This window comes from Penicillium longicatenatum (assembly GCF_028827895.1).
Source record: "Penicillium longicatenatum strain IBT 33135 chromosome Unknown contig_3_segment0_segment0, whole genome shotgun sequence".
Classification (NCBI taxonomy): Eukaryota; Fungi; Ascomycota; class Eurotiomycetes; order Eurotiales; family Aspergillaceae; genus Penicillium; species Penicillium longicatenatum.
The window spans coordinates 1,084,543-1,112,047 of record NW_026643121.1 but is presented as its reverse complement, the minus strand read 5'-3'; the positions used below and the strand labels follow the sequence as shown (position 1 = coordinate 1,112,047).

General features: G+C 50.4%; 11 protein-coding genes across 11 annotated transcripts; 7 read left to right on the top strand and 4 right to left on the bottom strand.

Moving 5' to 3' along the window:
• Positions 1 to 182: 182 nt before the first annotated feature.
• N7484_005770 (cytochrome P450) lies at positions 183 to 1,943 on the bottom strand (the record flags this gene model as incomplete). The annotated part of the gene is made up of 3 exons (XM_057116189.1): positions 183 to 1,080; positions 1,158 to 1,722; positions 1,784 to 1,943. The coding sequence occupies 3 exons, from the start codon at positions 1,941 to 1,943 to the stop codon at positions 183 to 185; spliced, it is 1,623 nt and encodes a 540-aa protein (XP_056972072.1).
• A 1,412-nt stretch (positions 1,944 to 3,355) lies between these two features.
• Positions 3,356 to 4,836, top strand: N7484_005769 (mRNA-binding protein NAB2; the record flags this gene model as incomplete). Its single annotated transcript, XM_057116188.1, has 2 exons — positions 3,356 to 3,750; positions 3,813 to 4,836. 2 exons carry the CDS (start codon positions 3,356 to 3,358, stop codon positions 4,834 to 4,836), a joined length of 1,419 nt encoding a protein of 472 aa, XP_056972071.1.
• A 391-nt stretch (positions 4,837 to 5,227) lies between these two features.
• hem14 (oxygen-dependent protoporphyrinogen oxidase) lies at positions 5,228 to 7,192 on the top strand (the record flags this gene model as incomplete). The annotated part of the gene is made up of 3 exons (XM_057116187.1): positions 5,228 to 5,527; positions 5,602 to 6,309; positions 6,365 to 7,192. The coding sequence occupies 3 exons, from the start codon at positions 5,228 to 5,230 to the stop codon at positions 7,190 to 7,192; spliced, it is 1,836 nt and encodes a 611-aa protein (XP_056972070.1).
• Positions 7,193 to 7,787: 595 nt separating this feature from the next.
• On the bottom strand, positions 7,788 to 8,408 carry N7484_005767 (putative RNA binding protein Pym; the record flags this gene model as incomplete). The annotated part of the gene is made up of 1 exon (XM_057116186.1): positions 7,788 to 8,408. The coding sequence occupies one exon, from the start codon at positions 8,406 to 8,408 to the stop codon at positions 7,788 to 7,790; it is 621 nt and encodes a 206-aa protein (XP_056972069.1).
• A 291-nt stretch (positions 8,409 to 8,699) lies between these two features.
• On the top strand, positions 8,700 to 9,203 carry N7484_005766 (cytochrome b-c1 complex subunit 9; the record flags this gene model as incomplete). Its single annotated transcript, XM_057116185.1, has 5 exons — positions 8,700 to 8,708; positions 8,777 to 8,796; positions 8,879 to 8,944; positions 9,007 to 9,055; positions 9,141 to 9,203. The coding sequence occupies 5 exons, from the start codon at positions 8,700 to 8,702 to the stop codon at positions 9,201 to 9,203; spliced, it is 207 nt and encodes a 68-aa protein (XP_056972068.1).
• A 675-nt stretch (positions 9,204 to 9,878) lies between these two features.
• N7484_005765 (putative ubiquitin-protein ligase E3 component (UBR1)) lies at positions 9,879 to 16,461 on the top strand (the record flags this gene model as incomplete). Its single annotated transcript, XM_057116184.1, has 2 exons — positions 9,879 to 16,111; positions 16,194 to 16,461. 2 exons carry the CDS (start codon positions 9,879 to 9,881, stop codon positions 16,459 to 16,461), a joined length of 6,501 nt encoding a protein of 2,166 aa, XP_056972067.1.
• A 1,229-nt stretch (positions 16,462 to 17,690) lies between these two features.
• N7484_005764 (uncharacterized protein) lies at positions 17,691 to 19,402 on the top strand (the record flags this gene model as incomplete). The annotated part of the gene is made up of 2 exons (XM_057116183.1): positions 17,691 to 17,851; positions 17,923 to 19,402. The coding sequence occupies 2 exons, from the start codon at positions 17,691 to 17,693 to the stop codon at positions 19,400 to 19,402; spliced, it is 1,641 nt and encodes a 546-aa protein (XP_056972066.1).
• Positions 19,403 to 20,344: 942 nt separating this feature from the next.
• Positions 20,345 to 21,454, top strand: N7484_005763 (uncharacterized protein; the record flags this gene model as incomplete). Its single annotated transcript, XM_057116182.1, has 1 exon — positions 20,345 to 21,454. One exon carries the CDS (start codon positions 20,345 to 20,347, stop codon positions 21,452 to 21,454), a length of 1,110 nt encoding a protein of 369 aa, XP_056972065.1.
• Positions 21,455 to 21,665: 211 nt separating this feature from the next.
• Positions 21,666 to 23,945, bottom strand: N7484_005762 (SNARE-binding exocyst subunit SEC6; the record flags this gene model as incomplete). The annotated part of the gene is made up of 1 exon (XM_057116181.1): positions 21,666 to 23,945. One exon carries the CDS (start codon positions 23,943 to 23,945, stop codon positions 21,666 to 21,668), a length of 2,280 nt encoding a protein of 759 aa, XP_056972064.1.
• A 541-nt stretch (positions 23,946 to 24,486) lies between these two features.
• Positions 24,487 to 24,771, top strand: N7484_005761 (mitochondrial 54S ribosomal protein uL30m; the record flags this gene model as incomplete). Its single annotated transcript, XM_057116180.1, has 1 exon — positions 24,487 to 24,771. One exon carries the CDS (start codon positions 24,487 to 24,489, stop codon positions 24,769 to 24,771), a length of 285 nt encoding a protein of 94 aa, XP_056972063.1.
• Positions 24,772 to 25,369: 598 nt separating this feature from the next.
• Positions 25,370 to 27,293, bottom strand: N7484_005760 (sphinganine-1-phosphate aldolase DPL1; the record flags this gene model as incomplete). Its single annotated transcript, XM_057116179.1, has 4 exons — positions 25,370 to 26,381; positions 26,435 to 26,568; positions 26,640 to 27,117; positions 27,199 to 27,293. 4 exons carry the CDS (start codon positions 27,291 to 27,293, stop codon positions 25,370 to 25,372), a joined length of 1,719 nt encoding a protein of 572 aa, XP_056972062.1.
• Between the last annotated feature and the right edge of the window lie 212 nt (positions 27,294 to 27,505).

Below are 27,505 nucleotides of genomic sequence, written 5' to 3'. Positions count from 1 at the left end.
TGGTTACAGAATCTTCTCTTTGTGGACTCCCGTGAGACGAGGGTTTACTGCTATTTCCATTTGTATCACTTGAGTAATAGGCGTAGATATTCATTTCTCATTCAATACTTGCATTGTAGCTACATTTGGCTTGTCCAGGCCCAAAATGCAAAGTCGATTATACTTTCCAAAATTCGTGCACTCTATGCAGAAGCGCTCTCTCTGGAGCGTGCATAGTCCTCACCCTCCTTGACGAATACACAATTAAACTCCGCACCAGGGCTCAATGTCACCTCACATCTCAATACGGGGTCCTCGACGCGATTCTTTCCACTGACCGGAAGAGCGACAATACGCTCATAAGCCTGTAGAATACGGATGACTGTGTACCCCATCTCAATAGTAGCGAATTGCTGACCAATACAGATACGAGGACCTCCATTGAATGGAATGAAGTGCCATGGACGCGGCTGCCACCCCTCAACCCAGCGCTCGGGAATCCAAAGGCCAGGATCGAAGTAGTTCTTGCTCTCAGGGCCATCATATAGATCAGGATCCCGCTGCATCAGCATAGTAGAGTAGATGACCCGAGTGTTAGCGCGCACACCCACGGGGGCGAGACCGTCTGGTCCACCACCGCGGGGGAGGGTAGTGTCGCGTAGCGAGTAGCGAACATTGAATGGAACCACAGGGTACAGGCGCATGGTTTCATTGAGGACGGCGCTGAGATACTTCATCTCCTTGAGATCGGCATAGCTGGGCTTCTGGCCATCGGCGCCAACGCCCAGGCGATCACGAATCTCCTCACGCAGCTTGGCGACAACTTCGGGATGTCGTGATAGCTCAAAGAGACAAAAAGACAAGGTTCCGGCTGTGGTGTCTCGGCCAGCAAGTAGCACGGCCACGAGCTGGTCACGCAGGACCTGAGGATCACGCGTAAAACGAGCTAGGGCATCCAGGAAGGTTTCACGCTTTGAAAGCTTCTGGTCTAGTTCTGCAGTGGACAGAGATAAAACTGTCTCAATGTAGGGCTGGATGAATTGATCCATGACCTTGAGGTTCGCTCGGAACTCCTTGCGTGACATGAAAGGGCTGAAGACACTATTCAGAAGCACAGATCAGGTTACACGGATCTCATCGATAGGTGGATGCTGTATCACACAGACGAGGCTACTTACCCAAATCGGAATAGCTCGGCTTGTCGTTGTTGCACATATCGAAACGCTTCCGCAAAGCGAGTTGCTGGGTTTTCCAGGCTATCTGTGCCCTGCCCCAATAGATAATCGGTTGCTGCATCAAGGGTATAGCGGAAGAAGAGGGATCCAACATCCACAACTCGGCTAGCATGAGGCGAATGGCTCCCTCCAAGAAGCGGGATAAGCTTTTGCACATGTTTCTCGAAAATTTCGGTGTCGACAATTCGATCCCGGGCAAACATCGGACGGATGAGCTGACGAGAGCGCGACCATAATTCTCCGTCCGTAGCAAAGATGCTGTCGCCCAAGAACTCTTTCCAATCACGGTGGAATGGCTCCCCTTTTCCAAAATCCGCAAACTGCCCCGTCAGCAGGGCCTTCGTATTCTCTGGGTCTATAGTCAAGACCAAACGAGTAGAAATCCCAGCATCCAGCTCGGCTGTCTTGGCGTTCGACAAGCCTCCAGCGGTGGCGATTCTACTTTTCCAAAATGCAATGTCGTCGTTCGCCAGATTAGCTTTGTGGCCATCGTAAACGAAATCGAGAGCTAGATGGTCTAGTCAGCCTCTCGGTTCTATAGTTGCAATACGGAGAGGAGGCTGTCATACCGTAGGGTAGTCTGAATGGTATCTTGGGAGCTCTAGCACCAAGACGCGCGATCTGGGCGGAGGCTTGAATTTTGCGGAAAACACAAAAGAAAGTGAATAGTCCCAGGAACCACAAAGTGGCCTTCCCAGGCGTCATGCCCTCGAGGAGACTTTCAATCATAGTGTCGAATAGTTCAGGGGTCAGTGAATTGAGAATAGGATAAGGATAAGAATAGGGATAGATGTTTCTATATGGGCCGCTAAAACCGGTCCGTCATGCACATGTCACTAATATTGAGTCCGCGGGCCCGCGGTTTTGTGATTAATGCACGAGCCCTCCTTTAGGCTTTTTATTAAGACTCGGAAGGTTGGAATGACCCATACACAAGGAGATTTTTATCAATCGGGGCACAATAGGTCCGATTCCCCAGAAAAAGCACTGTGGATCACCCTATGATAGGGAGCCGAAAGTGACCCGGGGGTAAAGATGGGCGTGTTCTTTACCTTTCAAGACATTCTTGCGAGGACCAAACCCCGCTAAATGATTTCATTTCCGTTTGTCGGCCCACCCCCGGTTTTTATGCTTCTGCTGCTTGACTCGACCCCATATCTGATATTCAGAATGACTTGATCAGCCAGTGATGGATTCGTGACTACGTGCTTCGGTGCTCATACATTGTAGGGCTCTGATAATCCGGGGAAATAAGACTGGATATTGAGGGCCTCGGCTGTCCCGGTTTCATATGATCGCAAAGTGGAGATCGGTTAACTATGCCAAGGTTTATGCTGTGGTGAAATAAATAGGAAGTACATGAGCTGCCAAGACATAGACTATGCAACTTTGCATCGATTTGAACTGCTAGTGTAGTAGGAATAGGATTTAACATACTTCATGTAGACCTTTCGAAGAACGACATGTTCTTCATTCCAAATCTATGAATCAAGTTCGTTACTAGGATGCACTTCAAGGTGCTTGAAATTTGCAAAATGTTTTCAGAGTAGAAAATATTCTTAACGGTCGAATGTTCGTGTCGATTAGAACTTGCAACGCTGAGGTTTTCTTAGGCGAGGTATGGACAGATACTTCAAAATTTGCTTTTTTGTTGAAAATTGTGGCTCAGCCTTGCTATTTTCTCCTACTCATTGTTCTCAGCTTTGAAGTAAAGCTATCAAAGAATTGCGTCTCCTCATGTAGAAATTTGCCTGGGATTCTGGACGATTGTTTGCTACAGATCACGCGAAATGCTACTAAGCCACATTAGGACATATTATGTTTGCCATGTTTGTTCAGAAACCCCAAAGCACGTGACATTCAAGCCATTTTCGTCGCCGAAGCTTCTGCTATCGCGTCAACGACCATTCCAGCAAAGATCTGAACAACTACCATTCAAGATCTTGGTCAACTCGAAAAATCTACCGCTGAATCTTGGCGCATAATTCTATTATTGTCTCCTTGTCATTCTTTGATTGCCCTGAAACGTGCGAACCCTTTTTGTCTCGGTGGCGCGGAGTTCACCCACCATTCCTCAACAGCCCCGAACCTCTTAAATTCGGAACTGCGCCCATCTCACCTCACTTTACTACATTATCAAAATGCTTCCTACTATCACTCAAGATTCGCCCCTCGCGGCGGCCATCGCTAGGGTCATTCAGCCTAAACTGGTGGAAATGGGATGGAGTACGGATGATGGTCAAGAGGGAGCGCTTATTGAATATATCGTCCTCATGCTAGTGAACGGAAAGACCCAAGAACAACTTGCGACTGAACTTTCCAACGACTTCCTCGGACTAGACGAAGGCGACACACAGGCGCTTGAATTTTCAAGGTGGTTGTTTGGTCAGGTTGAAAGTCTTGACCAACAGATCAACGGAGCCTCAAGTGATTCCGCAACACAACAAGTTCCTTCGTTCGGCCAAGAATCCGGCCAATCCTCAGGGATGGAAGGAAATGGTATGGATGCAGAGATGGGTGATGCGAGTGATTCCATGTGAGTGTGCATAATATTTGAACCATGATGCAATATACTGACCGTGTCTTCTTTCTTGCTAGACCTACAGGACCCAAGGCGATGCGCAACGGACGACAAGCTGGCCGAGGTAGAATGATCAACCAGATCAACCGAAATCTCGATCGCAACCCTGACGGAACTCTCCACCGAGTCCGTGGACAGCAAGGAAATGGACGTATTGGAGGTCACGGCCGTGATCAAATGAAGGGGCCTCGGCGAGGAAACGGCCGAAACATGGGAGGCATGGGAATGCCAGGCAATATGGGAGGTGGACCGATGATGCAAATGAGCCCACAGAACCAGATGCAGATCATGTCGATGTTGGAAGAGCAGGCCAGGATGATGTCTCAATTGATGCCTGGTTTCGTCCCACCTGCCGTGAACCCGGCATTCCAAAACGGAAACCAGCAAGGTCGCTCGCTATTTGACCGAGTTGAGCGTCAGGGCCAGCAAGGCGGTGGACGTTTCAATAAACGCGGCCAAAACCAGAAGCCCCAGGGAGCCAGCGGTGATATGGATACCGAAATGAGCGGCGAGCAAAGCGAGAGCAACCCCGACGCCGTCTGCCGGTTTAACCTTCGCTGCACTCGGAAAGATTGTCCATTCGCCCATCAATCTCCTGCTGCACCTGAGGGTACTTCCCTCGACATCTCTGATGTCTGCTCATTCGGGGCAGCTTGCAAGAACCGAAAGTGTACAGGACGTCACCCATCACCCGCAGTCAAATCTGCACACCAATCCGAGGAGATGTGCCGATTTTTCCCCCATTGCACCAACCCGCATTGTCATTTCAAGCACCCCGACATGCCACTTTGCCGCAACGGTTCCGGCTGCACGACCGAGGGATGCAAGTTCACGCATGTCCAAACTGCCTGCAAATTTAACCCATGCATGAACCCGAATTGTCCATACAAACATGCCGAGGGCCAGCGTGGTTCTTTTCCCGACAAAGTATGGACACCCAAGGTCAGCGAGCGCAAATTTGTGGATGAGGACATGCCCGAAGAGTTGATCAAGCCTGAGACCACGGGAGACGTATCTCAAAACCAGGAGCTTACCGCATGACTCCGCCTTAATTGAAGTTGATGAAATTCTATTTGAAAGATCGCCGTGTGCGAGTACTATCTTGTACAATTTGAATTGTGATGATGAATGGCTGGCTGGGGAGGGCGTTCATAGTTTGATGCATTTGCTTTTCTCGATGGTTTCGAGGCTCATTTATCTGTACATAAATATCCCCGTGGAAAAGAAGAACAGCGAATTTGATTACCAAGAGGATATGTCCTAACTTGGAGAGATTAAGACTATTGCTTTGTCTCACATCCATGGAAACTCGTCTTAAAGCCGATAAGCCGATAAGCCGATAAGAGTCCCCCTTAGTAAGACATCTGAACCTCCAACCAAATGTAGACAGACGAAATCGACGTTCTAGCGCCTCACTTGCCTGTCCGTCAAGATGAGGTTTTTAGCCTCCAATGGCCTTGGAGCCAGGCAGCATCTGCTAGCGACTGCTTTTCGATCCCAGCACCGTGCTTTTCACGCGGCTGTCATTGGGGGTGGCATCACCGGTCTCACATCGGCTTTCCACCTGGTGCAACACCCCAAATGCTCTGGGGTCACAATATACGAAAAATCCCCTCGCCTTGGAGGTTGGATGCGATCTGAGCGAGTTCCAGTCAAAGGAGGCGATGTGTTATTTGAATACGGCCCTCGCACGTTAAGATGCTCGGAAACGCTTGTACCTCTTTGGTACATGGTAACTGTCCCTCAATTGAACACTGCGACTTCCGATACAAAAACCTCTAATGATTTTCTCTTTCTGGCTTCAAGGCTGAACAAGTAGGCTTAATGAATGAAGCAATCTGGACCCCCAAAAATAGTCCTGCCGCAGCCAATCGTTTCATCTATTACCCGGATCATCTCGTCCGCCTTCCAAGCCCACGTCCAGGTGTATCATTCGCGAATAACCTCAAAGATGCCATTCAGACAGTCTTAAAAGAACCTCTTTTCGAGACGCTCATACCGGCTATCCTTTTTGAGAGCTTCAAACCGCCACGAGGGGTCGATCAATGGCAGACGGATGAGTCCATCGCAGATTTCATCTCACGCCGTTTCACTCCGGAAATCGCAGACAATCTTGTTTCAGCCGGGATGCATGGGATATACGCGGGAGATATTGATAGATTGAGTGCCCAGGCTCTCATTGGTCCTTTACGCAACATGGAAGCTACTGGCATCATATCTAGCCTTTTCAACAGTATGCTCTCTAGTCAAAAACGCCAACTGTTTGATGATTATATTGCTGCGGAAATCTCCGGGACCCAATATATGGATTATCTGAAAGGCAATTCGAGTCCAGATGCAACAATAGACGCCCGGCAACGAAGAATGCAATCGACCACTCTCACCTTCAAACAGGGGACACAGCAGCTTGTGGACGCGATTGCTGCGCATTTGGCGAAGTCAAAAAAGGTCACAATAAAAACAAGTTCAGACGTTCAAGCCATGAGCCTAATAGCAGGTCATGATCAAATTTCCGTAGGTTCTTCCCTGACACACGACTGTATAATGATTTACATGCTGATGCTTACAGATTACCTCTCGTCAACCCGGCCATGGTATCAGTCGCGTCAACTATGACCGGGTCATTGCGTCGCTTCCAGCGCCCGCATTGGCCAACATCTTGGAGTCAACGCACACGAACCACCCAGGCCAGTCTCTCCCCGGCGAGACCATCAGAAAACTCAAGCAACGTGACTATGCCACCACTGTGATGGTTGTCAATTTATATTATGACGATCTCACACTTCCAGTGGACGGCTTTGGGTACCTGATTCCTCGCTCAGTTCCATTTGAACAAAATCCAGAATGCGGACTGGGTGTCCTCTTCGCGTCTGCTTCTAGCTGGGGCTTTACAAGCTCCACCTCCGATGCTCAATTCATCTCGCAGGATAATGCGCCGGGAACTAAACTTACAGTAATGATGGGTGGCCACTACTGGGATGACTGGAAAGAGTCCGATTACCCCGATCATGACTCCGCTGTCAAAATGGCTCGAGCTTTACTTGAGCGCCACATTGGTATCAAAGATGCTCCCAGCGTTACACGGAGCAGTCTCCAAAAGGACGCCATCCCCCAATACACTGTTGGGCATATCGACCGCAATTTTGATTTGTCTGCGTCGGTGAAGAAGGAGTTCAATAAACGACTTGTTCTCGCCGGAAACTGGTACACCGGAGTTGGTGTCAATGATTGCGTCCGGCAAGGTGCTCTTGCTGCAACAGTTGGAGTCGGCCAGGCGCATATTGAATACTTCTTGGACAACAGGCTCTCGCATGGAGGCAACGGCACTTTGGACTGGGATTTGGAGGGTGGTATTCCCACGGCCCCAGTGCAGTATATCACAACTAAAGACACCTAATGCTGAGTGATGCACTTGTGCACCAAGATGGGCTCGAGGTGTCTATTTGATCGGCATTTCAAAAAAGATAACTGTAACGATAGCTGTAACATATAGAAATATGAGATTTTTAAATCTTGTAATATGCACGAATACTGTAGATTTCAAATTTGTTCCTTGTACCACAGGGGACAGGCTGCGAGACCCCCAGCCGCCCCCACACTGTTTAGCGAGTCCCTGCCCTCGATAAATGTGGTTCCCGATGTATTGGTCCTCTATATTTACAACCGGTCCATAAAGTGAACCAAGCAAGAGTGAATATCCATCCGGGAGGGGTGGAATTGGGAACACCACGGATTTCCTCTCTGCAAGCTTCAAAGTTGCTCCAATGCCACAATTGTGTATTTGGTTGCACACAAAACCTTCGAAAATGGGAATGTATTCAACTCACATCGGGCTGCAGATGGTATCGGGTGTATAGCTTGGGGATGCTGTCACTAGTATGTCGAAGGTGCACACAGGGGCTTGCCCGCGTGTAACCATCCTGATCGTAAGATTCGAGTAAGACTCGACCGGGCCAGCCATATTGAATTGACGAGAGCACTCAGATATGTCCTCAAGCTTTTTCCTGGCCATCCTCCTTTGCTTCCCCATTGGAATCGAATCCGAGCGTTTCGAGTTGCCGAACCAATTCGTGAATTTTGATGACCTTCTCAAGCTGCTCGGGCAGCAAGGCCTCTCCCTGGTTCTTTTTGTCGCGCAGGTCTCGTGCTTGTCTGAGCTTCTTTTTGAGGTTGCGTGCTTTCTTTTCCTTCTCCGCCTCCAGATCAACGGGCTCAGGCTCAGTGGGGGTTTCGTCCTTTTTGGCGGGCACACGCCAATTGTCTGAGCCAGGTCCCTTCTTCTCATTTGAAGATCCCGAAGCCTCGACCTGCTTCGCTTGACGTTTCGCTTCGCGGCGCTTTGCGTTCTTATTGCTGGCAGCTGTGGCGTCTGTCGCTGCGGATTTGTCGTCTCCACTGCTCAAGGGCTCTGCACCCGGCACCCCGCTTTTTTCACGATTTTTCCACGCGGCGGCAGCACGGTTCTTGTAAAGCTCGACATCCTCTGGGGGCTTGTAACCAGGGCGAACGCGAATTTCTCGACGTTTGGAACCATCTGCACGGACCGATGAGGGGATGTAGCTTGCACCGGTTGCATCGGTGGTGATCCCGGCTTTCGAGACGTTAGAGGACATGGTGGTTGGAGGGTGTAGGATAAATTTAGGAAAAAAAAAAGAAGAAACAATCAGCAGAGAAATCGAAAGATCACCAGGGGCGACTCTCAAGAGCCCAAATGTATGAAAAGAAACAATGCAAACTTGACGGATGGCCGGAGTAGTCAGTGTGGACGGGCCAATCAGCGAACCGGGAATTCCCGCAGCTTTTCGTCCTGCGAACTTCCGTCCTTCTCACTCTCTCTCTCATCTCAATTCCCCAGATCTCCCTTTGCTTTCCTAGGTTGTGTCAACACCTTCCTTTCCATCACAATGGCCGGCGTATGTCACCCCCATCTTCAATGGTGCTTTGCGCCATACACGACTCCCTGGCTAACCGCGCATAACAGATCTCCAACGCTATCTACCAGCACGTCTCCCCACCCTCAATCCGATCCGATGGTCGCCGTTGTCGCCTTCAAGTCTAACCGTTGTCCTCGAATCGTGTTTAGGTCCCTCTTCCGCAAGAACGCTGTCTACCTGACCGCTATCTTCGCCGGTGCCTTCGCTTTCGAGATGTGCGTTACATCCATGAACCCCCGAATGATACTCAATTCCTGACCAAAGCTTCGCGAAACAGTTCCTTCGATACCGCCTCCAACAAGATCTGGGACTCCTGGAACGCCGGCGTATGTTACATCATCCGACCCTATCTTCTTCCTCTACCGAGACATACCCGGTGACATCTCGCTAACTGGTTATCTTTGCTTACAGCGCCAATGGAAGGACATCAAGCCCCGCTACCTTGCCGCTGCTGAGGAGGAGGACGATGAGTAAATCAATCACCGGGATCTGGTGACTTCTACCGTGTAGGTCTACGGTCAAAGGGGAAAGCAGAAGCAGGAAAAGCGATCGGCTGGATTCCTCATTATTACCCATTCCAGCCCGCGAGTTTGTACGCGATAGAGCCTTTTTATTTACATTGGAAATTTGTATTCTGGACTCAAATATGATGTGTTGATTCACGGATATATGTACTCCGTAAGATGTGGTGTTCGCGATCGTCTGTGGCGTTTGGGAGCGAGACCGCTCCGTCGATGTCATAACGAAAAATGCTAGAAAAATGCCCTTTCCCACTTGTCCCTAATTGTAACGCTTATCTCCGAACTTGGCCTTCTGTTCTACATCGCAATTTGTCTACGTCCAACTCTTGTGGACCTTCGTCCGATCTTCGACCGCCTCGCAAATCTGTAAGGTCTGACCTAATTGTTCGATCCACATCTTGTCGATTCTCCCCCCACTACAAATCCTCGGTGAAGTCGACTTACAATCGATCCCCCCAAAGCAGGTGCTTCCCGACACGCTGGACGCTCGCTTTCCGACCGTATACCTTTTATAAACCCTTGAATGTTTTTTGCTGCTTCAGCCCACTGAGTGCGCCAACAACCTTCCCAATTTCACACTTGTGCCGAGCGGCTCCGACCCTCTACTTCCATCCGAGAGTCTTAAGCCATGCTTATGCTCACAGAATGTGAGAAAGTCCTTGGCGATGGCCTTCTACGATTACCAGCCCAGCACAACTACCGATACAGCCCACAGGCGGAGAGAGACCTACTAGAGCTGCTCTTTCGATCGCTCGTGGGGCACAACGAGGAGCTGATACACCACCTGTTCCCCGAAGGTGTGCCTACTGGAGCATGGAAACTTGCTGAAGCTCAGGGAGCTCGAGAGGGTGCAGAATACACAGAAGCAGCGCGAGGAAAACGCTGCGGTCACATCTTCCGCGCCGGAGAGGCGACTTACCGATGTATAACGTGTGCTGCGGACGAAACCTGCGTGTTGTGTAGCAGATGCTTCGATGCATCTGACCACACGGGACACCAGTACCAGATTTCTCTATCCTCTGGCAACTGCGGTTGCTGTGACTGCGGCGATGATGAAGCCTGGCGACTACCTCTGTTCTGCGCGATCCATACCGATAGTGGTAATGTCAAGGGCAAAGAGCGTGCTCAGCGGCAGCTGCCTGCAGACTTAGTATCTTCTATTCGCCTTACCATTTCGCGTGTCTTAGATTATTTCTGCGATGTTATTTCTTGTTCGCCGGAGCAGCTACGTCTGCCCAAGACCATCGAAGGTATCAAGCAGGATGAAGAGGCATCGCGACTGTGCCCTGACTGGTCAGACGCGGGCGATCAAGCAGAGGAGGAGCCTGAATACTCGCTCTTGCTGTGGAATGACGAGAAACACACTATCCGAGATGTAGCTCATCAAGTGACCCGTGCTTGCCGTGAAAGGGATAGCTTTGGTGTTGCACGAGCCCATGAGACGAACGACATGGGTCGAAGTGTTATCAAGCATTCGAAAGATCTGCAGAGATTGCTAGCTGTGTCGAAGATTATTGAGGAGATCAAGGTCACTGTCACCATTCGGTCTGCACGCGACACATTCAGAGAGCAAATGTGTGCAACGCTCGTTGAATGGTTGGCAGATATCGCGGGATGCAGTATACTCGAGGATAATGAAATTTTCCGCCAAATCATCTGTGAAGAGCTCCTTGTTCCCTGGAGGAAAGGCAGTGGAGGTTACAATGCGGATATTGGTATGAAGGGAATTGACGACCATGAAAGGGCGGAGCACTTAGGTGGCCGCACCTTCATGCTCAGCCTTCCCACTCATGGCAATCTAGTTCTGCGAACCGATGACGATGATGAAGATGAAGATGACGAGGATGCTATTGATCAGACAAACGAGGTCGACGAGGATGAGGATTATGGAGAAGCCCATGACGATGCCGATGACGAAGATGATGACATGGATATGGAACTCACCCGCCTGCAAGCTGAGGCTGATGGGGACGGTGACGAGGACATGGAAATGGACATGGGTGCTGGAGGAGACCAGTTCGGACCAGACGAGCTTGCCTTAGCCCACCGTATCCTAGCGGGCCTAACTGGCTTGCGGCAGCCACCACCTGAGCCCACAGCCGAAGAAACAGAGGAAGAGGAGCAGCCGCCACATGATCAGTCCAATTCAACTCCTTCCCGTGAGATGGATGATCAGACACCCGACCCCAATAGCTTCGTTTCCATCCCACGAACCCCTTCAGGTGTGGTCAAACCAAAGCCAGGAAGAACAGAAGGGCACTGGCAAGTCCGGCCTCCCCTTCCGGCTGCTGGCGAGAAAGTTGCAGCGTATGAAGATCTGTGGCAGCGGACTCGTCTGGATTGGTTGATTCTCTTTGATCTGAGACTCTGGAAGAAGACTCGCACTGATCTGCGAGACTTGTATATCAGCACCGTTGTCAACGTGCCCCAGTTCAAGCGCATCATGGGTCTCCGCTTGTCTGCCCTATACACGGCCCTAGCTCAGCTTTACTTGGTTGCAGACCGTGAACCTGACCATTCCATTGTCAACCTCACTTTGCAACTTCTGACCACTCCCTCCATCACCGAGGAGATTGTGCTCCGTGGAAACTTCCTTACTAAAGTCATGTCCATTCTATATACTTTCCTGACGACAAGACAGGTCGGAGAGCCGCAAGCTGTCAATCCAAATGCCACTCTAGCATTCGATGCAGGCTCGGTAACCAACAGACGCTTGTATCACTTCTTCCTTGATCTCCGCTATCTGCTCCAATCCGAATACGTGCAGCATCGTGTGCGGACGGAAGAGCAATACCTGCCTCAGTTCTTGGATCTTGTGAAGCTCTCTCAGGGTATCTGTCCGAATGTTCGCGCCGTCGGTGAGCATGTAGAGTATGAAACGGATGCTTGGATCAGTGCTTCTATTCTCATGCGCGAGATAAATCGTCTCTGTCGACAGTTCTGTGAAGCGTTCAGAAATCCTGAAATTGATAATGGACAGAATCTTCTGCGGGCAATCAAGACCACAACAATCACCGCGATTATACATTCTGCAGGCGTGGAGCGCAAGCGCTTTGATCAGGCCGAGATCAAAGAAGAGGTTCGATTCAAGACATTGTACCCATTTGACTTCGAGGTCGGTTCTTCTGGCCAGATTCCTTGCCACCGTGTAGTGGAATTTGTCGTTGAAAAAGGCTCCATCAGTTTCCACCATGCTCTCCACTATACTCTGTCATGGCTCATTGAGTGTGGTCGTGATGTAAGCAGCGACGTTCTGCGCAAAGTCCTCTTCGATGCTGCTATGGATGCCAGAAATGAGCTCCATGCTGCCAAAGAAGCCGATAACAAGAATATTGATGATACTCTTTTGGCTCTTGGACCTGAAGATTTGCTGTTGACCATGTTCGATTACCCTCTGAGAGTGTGTGCTTGGCTTGCGCAGATGAAGGCTGGCATGTGGGTTCGCAATGGCCTTAGTCTTCGGCACCAGATGTCCCAATATCGCGGAGTTTCCTCCCGCGATTTCGCCTACTACCGAGACATCTTCCTTCTGCAGACTGCTCTGGTGACATGTGACCCGAGCAGGGTTCTTGCTTCCATCGCGCATCGATTCGGAGTGGTTGATTGGATGGCTCGCAACTACATGCCTCGTGCTGGTTATGAGGATTCTCAGATTGTTGATGTCGCCGAAGAATTTGTCCACCTGCTGGTCATTTTGTTGACCGATCGCACCTCCTTGACGGCGATTGATGACAGCGCTCATATGACCAAAGAGAACATTAGCCGAGACATTGCTCACGTTCTGTGCTTCAAGCCGCTCTCATTCTCCGATCTCTCAACCCGCCTGAGCGACAAACTTCTTGAATCGGACGAGTTCCAAGATGTGCTGGAAGAGGTCGCAAACTTCCGTCCTCCCGAGGGCTTGAGTGACTCTGGTACATTTGAGTTGAAACCGGAGTACCTTGATCTTGTGGACCCGTACAGTGCACACTACACCAAGAACCAGCGAGATGAGGCAGAGAATATATACAGGGAGTGGATGGCTAAGAAGACAGGAAAGAAGGCCATTGACATTGTCTATGAGCCGAAGCTTCGAACCATTAGCTCTGGCGTCTTCTCTGATCTGGCAGGTTTCACCGGAACAATGCTGTTTGCGCAGCTTGTCCACCAGTGCCTTGAATATGTTATCTTCTGCAAAGAGTGCACTCCATCAATTCCGCCTACTCGCGTGGAAACTTTCCTTCAGGTGATCCTGCATCTCATTCTTGCTGCGGTTCTCGAGGATGAGACTCAAGACGATAGTCCGGAAGCCGAGCAAGAGAGGTCTTTCAACCTACATGCCCTTTCTAAATCCAGGGAAATCAAGGCTGGTAACTTGACTATAGTTGGTCTTTTGGAAAGGATATCGGTGACAAACGAATTCGTTTCATGTGGACCTAAGATTCGTCATATTCTCAAGCGCCTGTGGCAAAAGCGTCCCCGCACCTACACTTCTGCGACCGCTTCTCTCAAATTCCCATTTGATCGTATTGATACAAACTCACCCGCGATCGATATTGACAACGAGAAGGAACTTAAGAAGAAGCAGGCTGTGGAGAGACAGGCGCGAGTGATGGCTCAATTCCAACAGCAGCAACAAAACTTCTTGAACAGTCAAGGTGATATTGACTGGGGTGAAGAAGATTTCAGTGACCTGGGATCCGAGACTGAAGCTGCACCTGAAACAAAGGTCTGGAAATACCCCAGTGGAACCTGCATCTTGTGTCAGGAGGAGACAAACGACTCGAGACTCTATGGCACATTCGCATTGCTGCAGGACAGCACGATTCTAAGACAGACCGACATCAGAGACCCTGATCGAATCCGCGAGGCCATCAGAACACCCTGCAGCTTGGATAGATCTGCTGAAGAAATCCGTCCTTTTGGTGTATCTGGAGAAAACCGAACCACAATTCGTCGGCTGGATTCATCTGGTGGTGAAGTTATCAGTGAAAAGGTTGGCCTCAGTAAGGGTTTCAACCCGAAGAGCACTTTGCGGGGACCAGTGACAACTGGTTGTGGACACATTATGCATTACTCTTGCTTCGAGGTCTACTATGCGGCCACACACAGACGGCATAGCCAACAAATTGCTCGGAACCACCCCGAGAACACCGGACTCAAGGAGTTTGTGTGCCCTCTGTGCAAAGCTCTAGGTAATGCATTCCTGCCAATCACCTGGAAGGGTAAGGAGGAGTCCTACCCTGGTGCATTGAGCACATCCTCCTCTTTCGAGGACTTCATGAACACAGGCCTCAAGAACTCTTTGAACCAGTCGCAAAATTTCCCTGTGCTCATGGTTGAGAAGGACAAGGGGTATCCGCAATCTTATACTGATTTGTTCGTCGACTATCTCTCGAAATCGATGGTTCCTCCGCTGGCTTCCAAGGTCGCCCAGCTCATAATACCCTCTTCAATCCCGGCAATCACCCAATCAGCGCCCGGACAATTCATTTCGAATAACGTGCGGATCGATATGCCTGGTCTCTTCCCTGGCTCCGAAGAAATCTCCCCATCAAGTCCTCTTCAGCAAGCTTCCAACCCGCATAGTCCAATGACTGAACTATTTCAGATCTATAAGCGTCTGAAGAAGACCATCAAAATGAATCACATCAACTCCATCTTCAACAACAGCCCTGATACGATCAACAATGATGACCTCGTTCACACGGACTCTCTGATTCGAAGCTTCGGTTTCAGTATTGCCGCGGTCGAGATCGCTCAACGTGGTATTGACTCGGAACCTGGGTCTACCCTGCTAGACAAGATTCCACCATTGACATTGACACATCTCCGTGTCTTGGCTGAGACCGCGCTTACATACGCTGCTGTTGGAATTGTTTCTGCGCGCAACAATACGAAGAGCCGCCCAGCTCTAGAATTCCAGGAGATGCATCGGCAGAAGATCTGTCAGTTGCTCGTCGGGCATCCCTGCCTGAGCGGCACGCCACTGCTGAACGATGTTCGGAACATTGAGCCTCTGCTTGCCATGGATACTTTTGTGTTCCTCGCAGAGTGCTCGCTCTCCCTACTGCCAGTTTTCAACATTGATATGCGACATCTGATTCAGATGTGCTACGTGGCTGAGATTGTCAAGGTCGCTGTTACATTCATCCTTTGGCCACTAGGTCTGAAGGAAGAGGTCGCCATTCAAGGAGAGGACAGTTTCACCGATGATGACCTTTCAACTGCCCGGTACGATGTGACGAAACATTTCTTTGAATCAGTTGTCTCTGAGCTCAGGGCCAACTCCGTCGGTCGCGCCGAGGGATCCTCGTGGCCTGCAGCAAGCGGTTTCGTTAAGGATGGAGAGGAGTCAGCAACTCCCGGCATCATCATTGCTCTGCGCCGTCTCGTTTCAAGCTACGCTCTTACCTTCCTGCGCAAGACTGTTATCCTTCTGAATGTTCAGCACGGTGTCGATTTCCCTAACACCGGTTTCACTGACGTTGCCTCGTCCGAATTGGACAGACTCACCAAGGCTCTTCATTTACCTTCCCTTGACGAGATCTTGATGACCATTAATCCAGCACGAACAAGCAGCAGTCCATTCGATGCTATCATTTCCGGATGGATCTTCCACTGGAATGCCTCGCGCTCGGGCATTCGCTTCGAGGATCACCGCCTGTGGCCCAGTCTTCCACACCCAGCCATCTTCGAACTTGTTGGCTTGCCCAAATACTTTGACAGCCTGATCGAAGAGGCAAACAGGCGCCGCTGCCCCAGTTCCAAGAAGGAGCTCAGTGACCCAAGTATCTGTCTCTTCTGCGGTGATATCTTTTGCTCTCAGGCAGTATGCTGCATGCATAACAAGCTGGGTGGCTGCAACCAACATGTTCAAAAGTATGATTCCCTAACCAATATCCTTGATTTAAATTTCACTTTTTCAAAAAAGTTGTGTCAGAAAACTAACATCCCAATACAGATGCGGAAAGAATATCGGTCTCTTCATAAACATCCGCAAGTGCACAGTTCTTTACCTCCACAATCAAAACGGATCTTGGCACTATGCTCCTTATCTCGACCGCCACGGCGAGGTAGACCCCGGTCTTCGACGCAATCGCCAATTGATTCTGAACCAAAAGCGTTACGACCGGCTCTTGCGCGACGTGTGGCTGTCTCACTCAATCCCCGCAACCATCAGCCGCAAACTAGAGTCCGAGATTAACAATGGTGGATGGGAAACGATATAATGAACGTCATTGACCAAAAGCAAATTGTACGGTTTTGTCTGCTGTTTTATCCCCTGCGCTGCGGTTATCATTTCATATGGAAGGCGAATATTCCGGCTAGCGGTGGGTTTGTTAATGATACTTGTATTTCTTTTTCTCCCCTCCTTCCTGATTGATCCTGTTGATTATTGGCCATTCCTATCCTGTACTTTTGATGACGATGTATATCGAATTCGAGGACTTTCCATACCTCACTTCGTTCGACTGTTCTCAGTACCATGGCGTGTTAACAGGTTCTTACACTTTACTCAGGCAAGCACTTCATGTCAGTCCTTCATGTCCTTGACTTTAGTAGAAGCAGTCTAGGGAACACCAGCTCAGGGCGATGGCTATAACGCTTAGACATATAGCGAGCCCCAGAGTTCAAATGATCCAAAACGAATACAATGGGGACCGTAAGTATTTCCCCAAGTGCGGGTCCGGTAGGGTCACCCCAACCAATTAACTTTTGGGAAGGCATGTACCACTCAGTATTAAGAGGGCTCGCTTCAAAAAAAGTTTCACTTTAACCCATGACTATAGAGAAGTATTCTGAGAAGATAATTTGAAGATTCATATGGCTTTGGTGACGATAGAGCGGTTTGAAAGTTTATGTGCAGATATGGAGGACCCGCCGAGGCATTCACTGAGCTTTTAAACCCCTTCAACATTGTTTACATGTTGTTAAAACAAGAACTTCTTAGAATGTACCTAAAGCTTATTTATAGAGGAAGATATAGTAGTATTTAATAGTACCTTCAGGGGTATGTACCGGAATTATGGTGAGGAATACTATACGTAAAACTAATGTGATTGTATAAAGGGTGACGAGACAATTACTAGTGGTTAGAAAGCTTTAGGTGGATTTTTATAAATCATTAAGTAATGTTTTTGCGCTTTAGATGGGCATCAATAACTATGCGTAATGATATGGAATTTCAGTACGATATGGTGGTGCGGTGAACTGTTTAGTGAATATATACAATTGATGGGGTAGGCCCGAAGACTGGTTTGGGGAAATACCTTTGACTAGATAGTGTAATTTCAGATTTCATGACTTATGAAGGTTCACATCTCTCTGGTAGCTTTCCTAAGCTGTATATTGTCCGGCTTCAACTACTGATAAGATAGCCCTTATCGCACGCGCCAAGAACGCGCAGATGCTAAAACTGACGTCGACCTACAACGTTTTTGATGCCCAAATCACAGCCATGAACAACGAGCAGTTCCGACGGCTGATAGCCGACAATACCTCCTCGGCCAAGTCTGGAGAGAAATCCTCACCCTCGTCCCGAAATGCAGCCCCGGGCAGCGCAACACCAGGCGGCGGGTTACTCGGTTCGCGAATGCGATCCAGCATTCCCATGACCCCGTACGTTTCCCCCTCCTTAGCCAGTGTACAACTCGGAGCTCTGCTAACTATGAAATGCTTGCATCGTCTAGGCGCGCCGTAACTGGTGTCGATTTTGCCCGCCAGCTCGCAGAACAGCGTCGCGAAGGAGGCGACCGACCCACAAAACGTTTCAAGTCCTCTGCTGCACCGAAGGGCTCCAAGTTACCAGCCGGCTATCAAGATCGCGCACAACTGCGCAATGCGAATGCTGAAGAAGAGGGAGATGATATCTCGAAGCGCATCAAGGCGCTGGAGGATATGGTGAAGCTGGGCCAAATTGACCAGGCCACATTCGAGAAATTGCAAAAGGAGCTTGGAGTCGGTGGAGACACTGGAAGTACGCATATGGTCAAGGGTCTGGACTGGGCATTACTACGCCGAGCCAGGGCCGGCGAAGACGTCTCACAGGCACCCGAGAAATCGGAGCCCGCTCCCGCGGACGAAGCGCTTGTCGGCGAAGATGCGGACGAGGCATTTGAGCGCCTCATGGAAGAAAAGGGAATGGAAGAGATCCAAGCTGCACCAAAAGAACAAAAGGAGAAGAAGAAGGGCACGATGGCGCCCCCGCCAGCACGGAAGAAGACCAGGGATGAGATTCTACAGGAGTTGAAGAGTAAGCGGGCTGCTGCGAGGGTGCCAGCTCCACCGCCTGAGTCAGTGTTGGGAGCTAAGTTTAAGAAGCTTGGTGGTGGCAAGCCGGAGAAGAAGCGATTTGTGGAGACGGATGAGAGTGGAAGGAGGAGGGAGGTTTTGCTTATCACTGATGCGGAGGGCAACACGAAACGGAAAACACGCTGGCTTGATAAGCCTGGTGAATATGTTAAGCGTGATACGATGCCTATGCCAGATAAGGATGCGAAGCCTCTTGGTATGGAAGTTCCGGCTGAGATTGCGGCTAAGATTGCTGCTAGCGCTGCGCTAGAAGAGGATGATGATGGCGATATCTTTGCGGATGTTGGCGCCGATTATAATCCTCTTGCTGGTATCGAGGATGAAGATGACTCTTCATCCGATGAAGAAGGGGAGGCGAAGGATACAGTCAAGCCACGGAAAGAGGAGAAGGCTGTCCAAGACGAGAACCAGAAACCTGCTGCTGAGGCACCTTTTTCCAAACCTCGCAACTACTTTGCTACTGCTTCTTCTTCTACGGCTGCTGAAGAAGAGCCTGAAGACCGTTCCAACCCTCTCACAAAGGACCCGACTATTCTCGCTGCGCTTAAGCGAGCAGCCGCTCTCCGGCAGGCCTCGCCATCCGCTGAAGACGAGGGCGACTCCACCGAGTCTTCCCTGCGGCAAAAGAAGTTCCTCGAGGAAGCTCGACGACGGGATGCCATGGATGCTGCGGATATGGATCTCGGGTTTGGAGGCAGTCGGAACGAGGACGACGAAGATGAGGACGCTGTGCTACTGGACTTTGAGGATCGTGGTGCCAAGAAGCGGAAGCGTGGACCCAAGAAAAAGAAGGGAGACAAGGACAGTGTGGATGATGTGATGCGTGTGCTGGAGGGACGACAGAAGGAGTCGAGGTAGGCATGAGGCTATTCACAGTACTGCTCTTCTTTGCCGACTTGTTGGCTTATGAATACTATCTCTACTACTCAGTTGCTCATCCTACATGATGCTACTAGATACCCTAATCTTGCAAATATGACTAGATCATGACCGCTGAATCCACAAACATCACGTTTACGTGCAGTAGTCCAACTAGGTAGAGTATCGCTACCCAGTAGAAGACAGGTATCGAGGTACTGCATCGGCTGCTATATGATCCACCTTCCTATGTTCTATGGTGTCCCCGGGGGTGGAGGATCTCACCAGTAAGCCAATTGCTGCGAGGAAACGTGATTTCCACCCCAAGCCCCCGCTCATTGTAGATTGCCACGAACCCTTTCAAGGAGCCGTGACTGGTCTTGGATTGTTGCTCTTGAAGCCTGAGCTGCAGGTTATCTGTTTCCTACCCTCTGCTCAGCCGACACTTCTAGGTGAGATTTCAGCTCGACGTCGTGGTTTACATTCTTGGTTTGTGTCTTCTCACCGGCGTTTGGGCGGATAATATCTCTCTTCCTCATCTAGGTTCACCTTGCAACAAATTTCCTGCCACGATCCAGCATGCGAACTTGGATGCACGAATGCGCTCATGTTCAGATGGTCCAAGCGTCGTAATAAGGGAGGTTCCAATTGTACAAGGGCACGTTTCACGAGAGTAACAGACATAAACTCAGTATGCAGTACCAGAGTAGGTAGCGAGGTATGCACGTAAGTATCTGGCGTTGTCTTCTTTCTGGACCCGAAACAAAACAGTCATGGACAGTCAGTTACCGTATGTAAATTACCCGGTCCAGGCGGAGCGGTTTTGTCCGTTTCCATGTACATCCATCAAACTTCCTAATGAGCATCTTGTGGCCTCGTAGGCCTCTACATACTCCTACTTCTTTCTTCTATGCACATGGATTATTTCAAACACGCAGAGCCATGACGGGGAAGCGCAAAGGGCCACCCCCGGAGAAGCGTCCTCCTATCACGCATTTTCTCTGTCTCCCGTTGGTCAATTTGAACTCGATCCCTCAGCTGGAAGCATCAATAGCTGCTTTCAAAAAGGATAATCCACCAGTTCCAGTTGCGGACTTACTCCAAAACCATGCTCAACCGTCAAGAGATGCCTCGCGGCCCCCCATCCCCGAGGGCGCTATTCGTCCCCTGGGCACGCTGCATCTAACACTCGGCGTCATGAGCCTCCCAAGCAAACGTCGTTTAGACGAAGCCATCTCTTTTCTACGGTCGCTCGACCTAGCCAAGCTGATGCACGAGGCGGAACAAGTAGCGCTCCGAAAGAAAAAGCGAAATTCCCCCAAACCAGCAAACGATGTGGCGAGACCTCCCAAACCCTTGTCCATCTCTCTGGAATCTCTGCATGCACTACCCAGAGCAAATTCAGCTACCGTTCTACATGCCTCGCCTGTCGACTCCACAGGCCGCCTGTACCCATTCTGCCTGATGCTGCGGGATAAATTTCTCGAAGCGGGTTTCCTGATTGAGTCGACAGGGAACACCAAGAACAAAGAGCCTGCGAGGAGCAGTGTTCCAGATCGAAAACAGAATCAACCGGGATTATCTAGCGCTCGGGAGACGACCGAACTGGATCCTTATGCTGCGGCTCTTGCCCGACAATCGAAATTACGGCCACTTCTTCTGCATGCGACGATTGTAAACACGATTTACGTGCGGCAACCGAAGCCCGCGCGTGGTTCTTCAAATTCTACCACACAATCTGCTAAGGGCAAGAAAACGGTGACGCGCTTTGAGTTTGATGCGAGAAAACTTCTGGATCGGTATAAAGACTATTATGCCGATGAAGCGAGGACAGTGCCGCGTCGGCAGGCCGTTTCTACTCCCCCTTCTGCGTCTGTACCGGCTAAGCCAAAGCATCCATTCGTCTGGGCGAAAACAATTCCGATTGACTCGGTGACTATCTGTGAGATGGGAGCGAAGAAGCTTGATCTTGATGGCGATACTGACGGGTTGAAAGCGCGGCTTGGCCAGGAGTATACCACTGTTGCGCGTCGGGGTTTCGGTCCCCGGTAAATGATGTCGAGTGGACTACAGCTTAAACCACGTAGTTGGTCAGATCAAATTCATTTCTATTATTCGTGGCGCTACAGTAGAAGTTGCTTGCTAATTCGTTGACAAAATGGCTCAAGGTTCCATCCCAAGCCAGCTTGGGACCAATTCCCAATTCCAATACCCAGTGGCTGTTAGTTTCCTTCCTCCGGGTTCTTCAAGTGGCATAAATCAATCACCTCACTCGGCTCATGATGGTCTCTACGCCTCTTTCAACAGACAACTCTGCAGCCTTGGCTTTAACAGCACTGATCATGCTTCGCTCAAAGTCATCACGGGTACGCAAGACAGCCTCGACCCATGAGAGCTGAAGATCCCAGTACTCCAGCTTGAAAGCCTCGTAGACACTGACGACTCCCTGGCCCTTTTCGGCTTCGAGCAGGCGGACCAGCCAGTCCACAAGACGCCATTTTTGCTTGATGGTTCCTTCGAAGGAGTCCTCGTATTTCTGGAAGAAGGCAAAGACAGTAAGGACATCGTCTTTGAACTTTTCTGTGAATGGATCTACGTTGCGGCGGAATTTGACGCCCTTGTTGCGGACAGAGGATAGGTACCGGACTAGCAATTCGTCGGAGAGTTCCTCCACAAGGATGTCGACTAGGGATGGGTGCAGGACGGGAGTGTAGTCGGTCATGTAATCTTCGAAGGTGGATGTGATCCGCTTGATGGTGTACTCGCCGTACCACTTTGCGGTGAACAGATCTGGGATCACAGTGGCGAGGTCCACTGCGAATATGACCTGCACGAACTGCGCCAGGCAGTGTGTGCTCAGATCCACGTAGCCGTCGCGTAGTGCATCTAGCTCCTCGCTCGCCCGTGTCGCCATGTACTTGGGTGTCACTAGTGGCTCGATGTCGCGCTTGAATCTTGAGAGATAGCCCATCTGGCCTGTCTCTTCATTGTCGTCGATGCAGGCAATCTGATCGCTGGCCACTCCGACTAACCAGTCCTGTAGCAATTGGATACCCTCGGCCTGTTCGGCACCGGCAGCCTTGACCTTGCTGCATTCTTCGTCGATCAAGGATTGCCATGCGCTCTGTCGGCCCTTCAGGGAACGGAACATGGCATCAATGATACCTTCAACCACATCAGCTCTTTCAGATGCGCCCGCAGCGACAACCTGCTCATGAAGCATACGCCACATATCCGCGAGTGTCTTGGTGCGGAAAACGCCTTCTGCGTTGGTATCCAGTGCATCTGGTTGCCGCTCCACAAGTCCTTTCTTTTCAGTCTCGAAAATGCGGTCCATCCATTCTTCAACGGCGCTGATAATGACACTCTGCCACTGGCGGATAAGTTCTGGCTCCCGGTCATCAAGAAGGTTGGGCTGAAGCTCATTCGGCATCCAGTCGAGTTTCTTCATCTTCTTGTAATACTTGTCACCCCAGTGGATAATCTTTAGCAGATTGTCTGCAGGAATCTCGGGGTCATCAATCATAGAGACAAGGAAGTCGTGCATCATGCGATGGTAAATATCGGTGTAGGTCTTGTAGATCTTCCATTTTTTCGGCACCAGGTTCTGCATTCCCTGCTTGACCGTGAAAAGATCATTGAAGAACCACCGGAAACTCTTTTCGAGAAGATCTGGATCACCGAGGAATTGGTCCTTGGTATTGTCGAATTGATTCTGTGCGTAGAATTCAATTGCCTGTATGAGCTTCTCTTTGTAACCGCGAACCGTCTTCGGTCCAATATTCATGGACTTGAACCGGCTAGCTAAGTCCTTGTGGTCCTTTTGCGCTTCTTGCAAAGCCCGCACGGTAGCATCATTCTTCTCCTCATTATACACCAAAACCGCCAATCGAACAACCATGCTCTTGTTATCCTCCTGAATCAACGGGATCAGGTTCATGCAGGCCGTCCCAAGATGATCATCAAACCAATCAATAACAGAGTCCAACCCCTGGAAATACTCCATCAGAGTATTCTCTGCACTAGGGTCCTGCGCCTTCCGGATCTGATCCATGGCCTCATCCCTGAAATCCCTTAGTCGAGAAATTTGCATGTGAGCCCGTAGCAGGTTTGGCTGATTCTCAAGATCATCATCATCCTCCCTTAGCAGCTCTTCAACCTCCTGCAGATCTGCACTGAAGTTTCCCAGCCCCTTCTTCATCATCAATGTCGCATCGAAGCCCCGCTGGATCCGCGCTAACCTATCAATCTGTGCGAAGTCCTCCACACTCTCCTGCGATTCTGCGCATAACTTGTCGATTCCGGCCAATTCGTCTCTCGTCTTCGCCACCTGGCGCTGGCCCTCAGTCAAGGTCCCGATACTGCGCTGCACGGCTTCGAGCTGGTCGCGGAGGCCTTCGCGGAGCCGTGAGTCGACGGCTGTTTTCTTGCGCAGGTACTCGGCTTTCAAGCCCCCAATCTTGTCTAGATCTTCCGGGTGTCGGAGCAGGTCTCCAAGTCGGGGCATTGCAACCGTGCCATCTGTACTGCCATTTTGTGCCATTGTGGCGGCCTTATCCATGATTGTTGAGAGGAGCTGGTGGTATTGGTGTAAGGGTCGGTAATCGGAGGCACCGCGGTGCGGCTCGATTCTTAGGTGCAGAAACGGTTGAAAGGTGCGGGCATGTGTCTGAAACCAATGGTATTGTCGTTTAGAAATTGGATTTTGTTTGTGCCATTAAGCAGGCTCCGAGATCCAGCACCGCATTACCGTGTACAACTTGTCGCTCCACCTGGAGATGGAGAGCTGCGGAGCTCCAATGGCTGGAGCGGCAGAATCCATACACGTGAGTCACCGCCCAGGAATTTGCGGCTTTGCATCGTACACTGATCACGTTGATCAGGAACTCCGTACTCGACCACTTTTGTTACGCGCGGATTGACAATTAGTTCAATTGTCTGCCGTCTCTTATCTCCTCCCACTCCATCAATTCACAACTACTGGGAACCTACCCGTCCGCAACCCTATCCGCGCAAAGCGATCTATTCCGAACGGCGCACGCCTAACCCACCGACAACTACAAACATCCTCAATCTCCTTCAAAATGAGCTACTTCCGTATCACCCTCCTCCGATCGGCAATTGGTCTTCCCCGCCGCACAACAGACGTCCTCAAGGCGCTTGGTCTGAAGAAGCGTATGGCCACTGTCTTCCACCCCGTGTCGTCCTCTGCTGCGGGTCAGATCATGAAGGTCAAGGAACTTGTCGAGGTTAAGGAGGTGGAGAACTACATGAGCCAGCATGAGGTGTGGCTCGAGCGGAAGCCTGACCCGGGATACTATGTTGAGAAGACCATTGCGCAGGAACGGGGAGAGTCGCTCCAGCAGTAGATACTGTTGGTCCATCTCTGTTCTTGAAATGGAATGAAAGGCCGAGAGGATGAGCGCTGGATCGTCTATGGATCTCCTTGGTTACGGAGCTTTCTGGACTCTGCCCGAGCCTTTCTTTCCAGAACTTGATGTGCATGGAGACTGTCTGGTTGTCTTTTTTTATGTTTTGCATGGAGCGGGCTTATTGTTTCTATGTCATGTATTTTATTTCTATGGCCACTTGGTTTCAGCCGTGGCCTTACTCTTTTCCTTTCTCTCTCGCCGACTATGTATTATACGGAACATTGACTCAATACACTTGAAAAGGAATATGTGCAATTTGAATTGATGTCACTAAAAATAGGATAAAGGCGCTGGCCGTTTGTGTGTTCAGTCTGCATAGGCAGATAGAAGGGCGTGCTTAAAATCATACCATAAACGCCGCAAGGTCCAGTTTAGAAGACGAGAGCGAGCCTCCAAGAGTGGCTCCGTCGGCTCCCTCCGCAGTCAACGACTTCAAATTCGGGGTTTATTTAGGCATCTGTTCCCCGCACCAGTAGCAACCACCTTGAATATACATTGAAAGACAGGAAAAGAGAATGCATCTTGCATACAAGGCTTAAGCTTTGTACAGAGTGTCAAGGAAGCCCACGGCCAAGCGGCTGATGACACTCTTATCTGGGATGCTGCCGGCAACACCATAGAGGGTGGAGGTATCGCCACGCTGCAAAATGTATGACTTTCCTTGCCTGCGACGCTCCTCAGCCTTCTCAAGTTCCTTGTCAATGACCTTGACCAAATCAGTGATGAGTTGGTCTACAGCCTTGGCGGTAGGGATGGTGAAAGCGCAGTGCATGGCCGGGGGCGATTGCAGAGCATTGAGGTGCCATCCCATGGCAGTCAAGTCATCGGCAATATCGTAGATATCGATGGCGCCGTTCTTGCTGCGGAAGGCGATCACGCTGACCATCGGGTTACCGATGAGCTCCATGTGCAGCGAGATGACGGGGTGCTCGCGAATAGCAGACTCAAATTTGCGCGCGGCATTAATGATTTCGGTACAGCTGTTGATGTAACCGGACTCACCGACGCTCATCAAGCTAGCCCAGCAACCAGCGATCAAAGCGCCTGGTCGTGAGCCAGCCACCGAGGGCGAAGCGTAGACACCACCTGACCAATCGGGGTACACAAAGTACTGGTGGCTTCGGTAGGCTTTATTGCGGTAGAGCAGAACGGAGTTACCCTTGGGCGCGAAGCCATACTTGTGGGTGTCCACACTGATGCTAGTGACACCAGGCTGGCGGAAGTCAAAACCGCCTTCCTCCTCATACGGCGAGGGGAACCCAGCCTTCTTGAGAGAGGCAATACAGAACGATCCCAAGCAGCAGTCCACGTGGAGGGGAATCTTATACTTGGTCGCCAGACGGGACAAAGCGGGAATGTCATCAACCATTCCGTGAGGGAAGTTCGGTGCAGATCCAACAAGAAGAATAGTGTTGGGGTTAATCAGACGGCGCACGGCATGTATGTCAACCTGGAACTCAGGCTCAGGACACGGAACACGGTGCAGCTTGATCTTGAAGTAGTTGCAGGCCTTAATGAAAGCAGCGTGGGCTGTGTCGGGAATGATCCTATAAACCGTCAGTAAGCGCAAAACGGCTGAATGTTCAAGAACCAAACTCACATTTCCGGCTCTTTGATACCGCGCTCCAAGAATCCCTTTTGCCGGGCACCCAGACAAGCCATGATGATCGATTCTGAGCCACCACTGGTGGTGACGCCAGCGCCATCAGAGGGGCCATTGAACATGTTCAAGACCTATATTAAATTAGCTTCTATACAATGACCCCATGTCTGCTTGGACGGGTTTCTCTCATGGAGTCACATACCATAGAGACAACCTCAGCCTCCATTTTCCGAACTCCAGGGAAGACGTCAGGATGAATCGGATTCGCAACACCAAATTGGCCAAAAGCCTCCGTTTGGAGTTTCAAAAGGTCCTCGCCTCCATGATACACAGCACCGCTCACCCGGCCATCTTCCCAGCGCGTGTGCTTCATATCAGCGAGTTTCTTGAGCTCCTCACGGACCTTCTCCGGACTCCAACCTTCCTTCGGAAGAGTAAGGTACCGATCAGTGTCCGGACCAGTCGGCACAAGCTTCTTCTGCAAATCATCCAAAGCAGTCTTCACCTCCTTGTCGACCTTGCCGCGCACACCGGGGGTGCGCAAAAGGACTGAGTAACAAAACAGGCGGATGGCGAGGTAGACATTGCGGATGCTGCCGAAAAGGCCGTAGCCGCGGAGGGAATAAAAGGTTTTGCGGGTATAACGGAAAAGGAAGAGTACAAATACAATGTTGCGAATACTGTGAATATTGAGAGGATTTGTTAGCAATGATCTGCCAAGTCCGATCCGCGTTGGTTTCGCGGGGAAAAGTCCTACTTACAGGTCCAGATTTACGGCGGACAAATGGGCACTGGACGCACGGCCATAGCCTTGCAGTTTGTTCTGCAAGGCGACTGGGAACGCCGAATAACTCATTGTGCCCGTGGGATGATCCTGGGGAATAACGATGCAGATGGGGAGATTGGAGATGATGGGGCGGAGGTGGATATTAAGTAAGGTCCGAGTCTCCGTACCCGTTCACGTCAGCCAAGCCGAGGCAGTCCACATGTGTCTTATCTGATATTGTAGATTGGACGCTGATGGACATTCAAGTTGATTTTCTGCTTACATCAATTTCAGTTTACATT